This window comes from Debaryomyces fabryi (assembly GCF_001447935.2).
Source record: "Debaryomyces fabryi strain CBS 789 chromosome Unknown contig00252, whole genome shotgun sequence".
Lineage (NCBI taxonomy): Eukaryota > Fungi > Ascomycota > Pichiomycetes > Serinales > Debaryomycetaceae > Debaryomyces > Debaryomyces fabryi.
Genome location: NW_015385678.1, coordinates 1 through 8,630, shown reverse-complemented (window position 1 = coordinate 8,630; position 8,630 = coordinate 1). Strand labels below are relative to the sequence as shown.

The 8,630-nt window shown below is 35.6% G+C and overlaps 4 protein-coding genes across 4 annotated transcripts; 1 reads left to right on the top strand and 3 right to left on the bottom strand.

Moving 5' to 3' along the window:
• Nucleotides 1-249: 249 nt before the first annotated feature.
• AC631_05676 (uncharacterized protein) lies at nucleotides 250-2,199 on the top strand (the record flags this gene model as incomplete). The annotated part of the gene is made up of 1 exon (XM_015614505.1): nucleotides 250-2,199. The coding sequence occupies one exon, from the start codon at nucleotides 250-252 to the stop codon at nucleotides 2,197-2,199; it is 1,950 nt and encodes a 649-aa protein (XP_015464670.1).
• A 336-nt stretch (nucleotides 2,200-2,535) lies between these two features.
• KIN2 (serine/threonine protein kinase) lies at nucleotides 2,536-6,429 on the bottom strand (the record flags this gene model as incomplete). The annotated part of the gene is made up of 1 exon (XM_015614504.1): nucleotides 2,536-6,429. The coding sequence occupies one exon, from the start codon at nucleotides 6,427-6,429 to the stop codon at nucleotides 2,536-2,538; it is 3,894 nt and encodes a 1,297-aa protein (XP_015464669.1).
• A 517-nt stretch (nucleotides 6,430-6,946) lies between these two features.
• ATP17 (F1F0 ATP synthase subunit f) lies at nucleotides 6,947-7,724 on the bottom strand (the record flags this gene model as incomplete). Its single annotated transcript, XM_015614503.1, has 2 exons — nucleotides 6,947-7,189; nucleotides 7,662-7,724. The coding sequence occupies 2 exons, from the start codon at nucleotides 7,722-7,724 to the stop codon at nucleotides 6,947-6,949; spliced, it is 306 nt and encodes a 101-aa protein (XP_015464668.1).
• A 353-nt stretch (nucleotides 7,725-8,077) lies between these two features.
• LSM6 (U4/U6-U5 snRNP complex subunit) lies at nucleotides 8,078-8,368 on the bottom strand (the record flags this gene model as incomplete). Its single annotated transcript, XM_015614502.1, has 1 exon — nucleotides 8,078-8,368. One exon carries the CDS (start codon nucleotides 8,366-8,368, stop codon nucleotides 8,078-8,080), a length of 291 nt encoding a protein of 96 aa, XP_015464667.1.
• Between the last annotated feature and the right edge of the window lie 262 nt (nucleotides 8,369-8,630).

Here is an 8,630-nt window from a genome sequence, read left to right as displayed (position 1 = left end):
TATGTACTTCTAAGTTTCACAATAAGTAGTACGAAGGGCCTACCGGCACCCACCGGCAATATACTATCAAGATTAGTTCCTTCTACATCAACTAATGAGATAAAATATTCTCTATGCTATTACTTGATTCATTGGAAGTATTAATTGTACAAGTAAGAGTATTATATACAGGAACCAACACTTTTTCGTTGAAGAAATGCACCAAAATATTCAATAGCAGTCAGTAGTTGTTAGGATATTGTAATCAAGATGGTTTCTAAGAGCAAATCAAATACACCTAATGTTGGCGTGCCAGATCATCCAGCAAATGCCCTTTCATACGGGAACGATGAACAAATAAACGCGTTACTCAAGCTTCAACCTATTTATATGCCAATCGATAGACACACAAATGAAGAAGTACTTACCAAAGTAAGATCCAGTTATAAATATTTGTACGTGGTTAATTGGTTATATCAATGCAGAGGTTATATAAAGTTACAATCTGAATATTTTGATGTTGATCTTTTCGAAATAGAATTACTTAACATGGTCTATCCACCCCCAATTGATGAATCAATATTATTTATCAATAAGTTGAAATTGGCGTTAATATCGACATTACAAAATTCCAAGTGTTCATCAATGAATAATTTTGAAAAAATATTTCGACTCTGGTTTGGATTAGAAACACCATTGGCTGGTAACGAAGATGAAGAAGACGAGACGCCTGAACCAAAATTCGATAACTTATTGATTGAAGACAAATTTGAAGTTTTATATACTTTGATCTCCTACATTACTCAATACCAGAATTTTAGAAATTACTTGGACAAAAATAACATGTCTTCAGATTTAACAAGAGTTACGGCAGTCTATTCTGAAGAAGTGAAAAAAGGAACTTCTGAGGACTATATTCTACTTTTCGATAATACAAGATTGTACAAACGAATTATCAACTTTCCAGAACTTTCAATTCCAAAAAAGCGTAAATTAGCTCCGGAAATACCTGAAGAGTTTTTCGAACCAGAACAATTTGACATTGAATCTACCTCCTTTGAAATAATCAGTAAAAATATTTATGAATTCAATGCTTACTTGCTTGATATTTATGGCAAAAGAAAACAAAAGAAATATAAGATTTTGTATTCTAACTTAGCAGACGATATCATATTCGAATCTATTTTTAATGCTGAGATTAAGAAAAGAAAGATATTAACCAATAGAAGGAAGGAGCTTCAGTTAGCAAACTTATTGGCAACTAGGAAAAGGTCTTCAAGATTAGAGGCCAAGGAAAAACAAAGACAAGAGGAGCTTAGGTTATTAAAGCTTCAAGAAGAAGAAGAATTACGGGTTGCTGGAGAAAAAAGATTGGAAAGAAGAAGAATGATGAAAGATCAGGGATTCAATTTAAGTAATTCTATTACCCCAAGTACTAATTCTTTGTCTAGAGAAGAAAGGTTAAAGTTGAGAAAGCTTACAAGCGAGTCGAATAAAACAACAGCGAGCCCTGAAATGGAATTTCTGACCATTATAAAATCAGAAGATAATACAACTCAAGAAGAAGGTGTCAATAAAACAGAGGAGATAAATAATGATATAAATAAGAATATACCAGCACCAGTCATAAGTGTTCGTAGTGATAATGCTGAACTCCAAAATTCTGTGGGTAAATATAATCTAGAACAATACAACGGTGCAACTGTGTCAAATATTCCCAGTGTTTCAAATAGATCACAGCATGCATTAGAAAATACGCAAAACAATAATCAACAACCTTCATTTTTTCAAGAGCCCGTGGATGAGCCACATACTTCTGACACTTCATTGCCTGTTCAACATGGTTTCAATGAAATTCCAAGTCAAAACTTTCATTCCATTTCTACACAACCAATACAAAATTATAATAATGCACGCCATCCACATCAAAATTATGACAGTGAGCCAAACCAGAGTTATGGTAACGTGGCAACTCAAACCTATGGTAGCGTACCAACACAAATTGTCCAGAACCTAGGTACGATTGCGAATCAACAAGATTTTAATCCCAACGTTGGCGAAGTGAAGCGTTTAAATGAACCAAACCAAGTCATAGAGTCGCTGATGACCAATCCCAATCAATCTCCTGAACTAGAGAATAAATTCATGCCTAATGCATATCCAAACCAAAACTTTAATCAAATGCAAAATCATGGAGCAAACCATGATACAAATACTTGATCGTTCAATTGTTGACCAATCCCCCTTCTATAGATTAACAGTTTATTTGAATCAATGACTTTTGAATTGTTTAAAAATGTCCGAAAATGAATATTGTTATTACTTCTATTCATTTTTAACTGAGTTCAAATATTTTACAAACAATATATCAAATTTGTTTTATTAAACGCACGTAAATAAAATTCACTATATCAAATGAGAGTATAAAAATGTGTATTAAAATAAATTAATGTAAAATGTGTGTTTAATCCAGTATTACTCAATATCATATAGTAGTAAATACAAAAATAAAATTAGTCTTCTCATTGTATCAATATCAAAAACTAAAAATACATATCATAAATTCAATTCGTTTAAAATTTGACCTGCCAAAGTTTTGTAATTCCAAGTATTACCCAAAAGCTTTTTGAATTGAACTCCGTATAAGCCAACTAAAGGAACCTTAACAATATGTATTTCAAACTTCAAAGGTGATCTTTTTGCGTGATGAGAATTTCCTGAACTTGGGGAATGTTGATGCTTTGCTTTATGCTCTAATGTAGAAGAAATTAACATATCACTACCACCGCCAATCATTAAGCCATTCAATGAATCAACGGAATCATCTTCAGTGAATTGTTTAGAAGTTTCGTCTTCGTCGTCGTCTTCGTCGTCGTCTTCAAATTCGTCACCTTCCATTCCATACAACAGCTTGTTGAGTTTCGCTGTAGCCGGAGTATTTGGAGGCATCATTACCTGAGATCCATTCTTTTTACGATATGAACCTAAAAGTGAATTTCCGATTGAAAATTTACGTCTATGTCCACCAACGGAATTCGATGCCCTGTGAGTTTTACCGCTATTAGCTGACTGAGGTGAAAGATTTTGCGTATTAAGATGTAACGACGCTTGCCTAGTTGGACTTTTGATTTGTGATTCAGCTGTACTTTGTTCAGGTGTCTTGATTCTTGGTGGAATGTCAGCATTTTTCTCTATAGAAGACGAAGTAGATTTAAATGCATCACCGTATAACCTTTGTTCTTCGGTTGTCTCTTCAGACTTCTTATCCTCTTGTTGAGAATCGATCATAGTACTTGTATTGGTTGACACATCATCAGGCTGTACAGGCTTGATTTGCAATGAAGGCGCATGTGCACAAACAAAACCACCTTTTACTTCTTGAAACTTTACTCCCAACTTGCTCAAAACATTAATTATGTTATATCTAATAACAGGTAAAGGTTTTGTAGAAGTAGTTTGGACACTGAAAAACCCTTTTAAAAATAAGGTCTTTGGATACTCAATTGAAGGCATACTGTTCTGCCTAGCATGATTGAACTGATCAATAATTTGTTCTTCAGTTAACTGAGGAATCTCCTGGTAATCAACTTCATCCAAGGTTACATCATCAAAGAAACCGTCATCGCGTGTTGAACCTTCACCAATAACTTCATCACTGTTTTGTGAAGCCAATGCATTGGGTAACGGTGGATGCGTTTGTTTTGTTGCGCGGCTATTGCGGCCATATGATTCCTTTCTAACATGACCACCAACTGATTTAGCTCTTGCAGTTGGATGCAATTTTCTTCCTTCAGCGCCCGGAGCAACCTTCGAAGGACTATCAGACCCAGACGCAGGTGGCATTAACGTATTCGTATTAGGATTAATATTAGGCAATGGTGGTAAATATTGTTCTGGAACGTAACCACGGTACTTATTAACCGCATTATTCGTAGATGTTGAAGATGAACGATTATGGGTAACCTTTGCAGGTTGCTTTGATACTTCGGGTGGAGGCTTCGAAGTGTTAGAGGTTGAAGAATGCAAGTCAACTTTAGAAGAAGAAGACTTTTCTTTTGCGGTTACCTTCATACTTACTCCACGACGAACCAAAGGATCATTCTTTTGGGATTTATTCGAAGAGGGTGACGATATTTGCTCTTGAGAATCAGGAACAATAGAAACTTTAGGTATTGGAGGTGGAGCCATATTATAGTCAGAAGCATCTGGGGATGTTTGATTTCTGCTGGGTGACGATGGAGCATTTTTATACTTCTTCGATGATAATCGTCTGAACAATGAATTAAATCCACCAGGCTTTCCGCCGTTTGGATCCAATGTTTCTGTATTACCCACAGATTCCCTTGGACTATGGGGCTGTTGTTCTGGAATAGTTTCCTCTTTTTGTTCATTTGATGGAGTAGGCGAATCTTTATGAAACGTGGCTGGCGAAGTAGAAGTATGCGCTTGCTCAGGAAATGATAATCTAGGTATTTGTTGTTCCTGTTTCTGTTGCTCAGAATCATATATAGCTTCATCCTGCGGTGATACGCGGTTAGACTGTTGGCTGGGTTGTTTAGAATTAACCTGTTCCGATTGAGTTTTCGCAGACTGTTCCTTGGCCTTCTTACGCATCTTCATTTCATGCACTAAATAATAAATTGAGATTAATGGATGGAAACCACCAGTTGGGTCTGGTAAAATATGAGCATTTGGCGCAGATGCATACTGCCTACCTTTTTCGGTAATTTTATACCAGTTTTCGCAACTCATCTGGTATTCAACGCTCGTAAGTATACTTGTCAATTCTTCTGTAACAGATTGTACGGTACCTATGTCAAACGATGCAATGCTTTTAATTATTTCAGGGTCCAATGGTAATTCCAAAGGTAATCTCTTAGGGAGGTAGCAAGATTGATGCGTCTCGTATCCCCTATTCATCCAAGGATGTTGTATAACTTCATATAAAGTCGCTCTTTTAGTTGGATCGACCACTAGCATTCGACTTAACAAAGAAACACACTCTTTGGATAAAAAGCTCGGGTATTCAACATTACCCCTTTTGATCTTCTCGTGTAAAACTGAAACAGATTGATCATCAAAAGGAACCTTTCCACATACCAAAACATACATGACTACCCCAAAGGACCATACGTCAACTTCTGGTCCAGTATAAGGTTTAGCACTTAATAATTCAGGCGCTGCAAAGTATAATGACCCACAATAAGTCTTCAACAAAGACTTTGGTGAATATAAATTCGATAAGCCAAAATCAATAATCTTGATATCACCTTTTGAATTAATCATAATATTCTCAATTTTTAAATCTCTATGAACAACGTTATTACTATGACAGTAATCCAAAGCCAGTGCTATGCCACGGGCAAACTTTCTTGCATTTTTCTCTTTTAAAGAACCATGTGAAACGATATAATCTAGCATTTGACCTCCTTCAACATATTCAAATAACATATAATAATGATTTGTCATTGGCACCATTTCGTATAATCTACATATAAACGGATGGAATAATAATCTTCCAAGTGCACCTTCACGTATGGTACGTTTATCTCTGGTGACTTCTTTCTCAAATTCTTTTTGTCTTTGTGCTGCAGCTTGAGCATTAAGGATAGGTGGGTCATTAGCATGGGCTCTTTGAAACAACTTCGCAGCTCTTGGAACAATTTTTACTGCGCAAATCTCACCTGTAGAATTATGCTGAGCTAGTTTAACTTTACCCATCGAACCAGCACCGATGGTTTTTATGAAATCCCAATCACCAATAGACTTTCTATGAAATTGTTGTTGCTGCTGTTGCTGCTGTTGTTGCTGCTGTTGCGGTTGCTGATTATGATGATGCGCATGATGATGATGACCATGTTCATTATTCTGACCAGGATGCTGTTGAGCAACTGGACGTGTTTTGGTTGCTGAAGTAGCATTTCCCGACGATGGCTTTGAGGAAGGAGATGAAATAGCAGCCGAAGGTAATAATTCTTGTTTCCTTTGAGGTGATGCAACTGGTTGATGTTGATTTGGAAACTGCTGATTCCAAGTTGGTGGCGTTACTGGGGGCTGGGGTTGTCTATTGACACTAGGTGTTCTCGAATGGCTCGCAGATGCACCACGTTTAGAATGCTGAGATTGGTTTAAGCTAGAATTCCTGGAATGAGACGCGTCCATTTGGTAATTGGCTGACGAAACATACTGCTGATACTTGTCAGTCTGTTGCGGAGTCATAGAATGATCACCTTCGTTCACAGGTTGATCTTCCTGAATGTAGCCATCACTACCAGAATTCTTCTGATTACCACTCACACCTCGTAACATTCTTGGTGTGGCTGGAAGCGCTGATTGGGGTACTATTTGTTCTTTATTTGAAACTTCAGGGACCTGATTGGGATTCTGATATCTTTTTTGTTGATATTGTTGTGGTGGAACCGGATACTCGTAATTAACCAGGGGATCCATTTGTTAATTTTCTAGTGAACAAATTTCTGGTTATTTCGAATATGAGTATCTCAATTAATCAAAAAAGATTACTAGTACTTATAAATTGATTAATTAGTATGATTATAGCGTTAATCACTTAATCTTAGTAATTTAATGGGCGGCTAAAGTGAAATTATGGATATGGCTGGTCGTTCATTACGTTTTAATGAGGTAGATTGATAAAATCAAAGAGTCGTGCGCACGTTGATAAATTATCACCCCTTACGTTGCTTAGAATTTTATAAATTCATCAGCTCAAGACTGGCGATGATAAGGTGTTTAAACGTGTCATTCTATGGTCTATAGATGTAAAACTACAGTAATAAGTAGCATAAGTAGCAAAATATCATTTTTATTTAGAAATTTAGAAAATATGTATATGTAAGCAGCATTGTGGCCACATTAAATATGAAATTTGTAAGTTATCAAATTGACCCAAACCATAGGCAACAAACACATATAGTCAAAGTAATCATAAGTATCTAAAGTCTATTGATTAGTGACCTTTGTGGTGTTTTAAGTGAGATTGGTATTCCCAAGTGTAACCTAAGATACCAACAAGAAGAGCCAAGTGAATTAATGGCTTACCGGAGGCATTTTCACCTTCAAAGTAAGCAGCCTTGTACTTACCGAGAGGAGAAGTTGGCTTCTTGAAAGCTGGAGCTGGACCACTTGGTAATTTCTTGTAGAAAGAAACGACATCGGTCATTCTCTTAGCATTTGGGTTTGAACCAATGTTCTAAAATTTAGTTAGTATGTTGTACGGATGCTATTGGTAGTTACTGATATGTCCTACGGAAGGATTGACTGAAATGAAGTTACGTCGGCATCCTTGTGCCCTTCTGTTGTTTTTGTCCACGAAAATGATTTTACTTCTGTTCAATTATCTCTAGCATTTTGATTTATTTTGACGGAAATATACTATTAAGGTAACTCTAGTGTCCTATCATTCATACAATAGTCATCTTCTCTCACACAAGAATTCAATACAAATATTCGTTTCGGTCCAAGAATTTCCTTCATTTACTTTCAATATGCTTCTAATCACTCCATTCAGGTCAAATAAGACGGACCCATACCATCTAGGTATCTAAAGCATTCAGTACCATGATTTATTCGATCCATGATCTCCGTAATTACTTCAAATTCAATGCCCTTCCTTTGTTTAAAAATTCTCAGTTATCAGCAAGTAGTTCAAAAATTTTACATACCTTGGCAGAAGCAATCTTTGGTGGGATTAATGTAGATAATTGTCTTCTAGCAATGAATGACATTATGGATAATTGATTTAATTAAATTAACGTAAAGATGTAGTTAATGATTGAATCTGTTTTTTCAGTTCGGTTTGGTATTCGGCCAAGTGTAAGACGGATTCCTATTCGTTAAATCATTACACAATAATTTCGCGAAAACGTTTTGGTCACTTGTGCTGTTAGTAAAGTATACGATCACGTGTTTATTTGATACCTACATTAGATTCACTGGAAATATTACTATTATTATACTATACAAATACACTCATAACTCTAGGCTTCACTAATATATAACACTAGAACTTAGTTAGTATGAATCTTATGCAAAGATTATTTCAGTAGTTTTTTTGGTTACCTAATTCGACACATATTCTTTATATATCAAGGCTGAAACCACAATAAAGTACAACAAAACGAAAAGAAAAGCACTTACCATTATTACCTCTTATGAATACATCACCATAATTTCTGGCTTGTTCTCCTCCAACAAATTCCTTGGTTTCATCTAATACAATATTCATATATCCGTCTATACTTTGCAAGTTTCCCAAGTATTCAACACCATTGTGCAATCTAACAGTGACAGAGCTCCCAATAATTTCACTTAAAAATACAGAAGGGCCAGTATTCTCTGAACCGGAAGATTCGTTCTTTATTGATGACATTGTATTATACTGTTCAACTGTATATGATCAAGTCTTAGTCTTCAACATTGAATTTTCTTATGATATGAAAGTCGCATTTCATGTCGTGCGAAACACGATATTAAATTAGCTATTCTACATGGACGCTTTTGCTACGGTGTTCCTGTAGTGTTCGCTATTGGCTATTATTCTAAGTTGCAATCATATTAATGGTACTATAAGTAAAATGATACCCCTTTGTACATAAATAATACATATTGTATACAATATATATAAAAAAAGA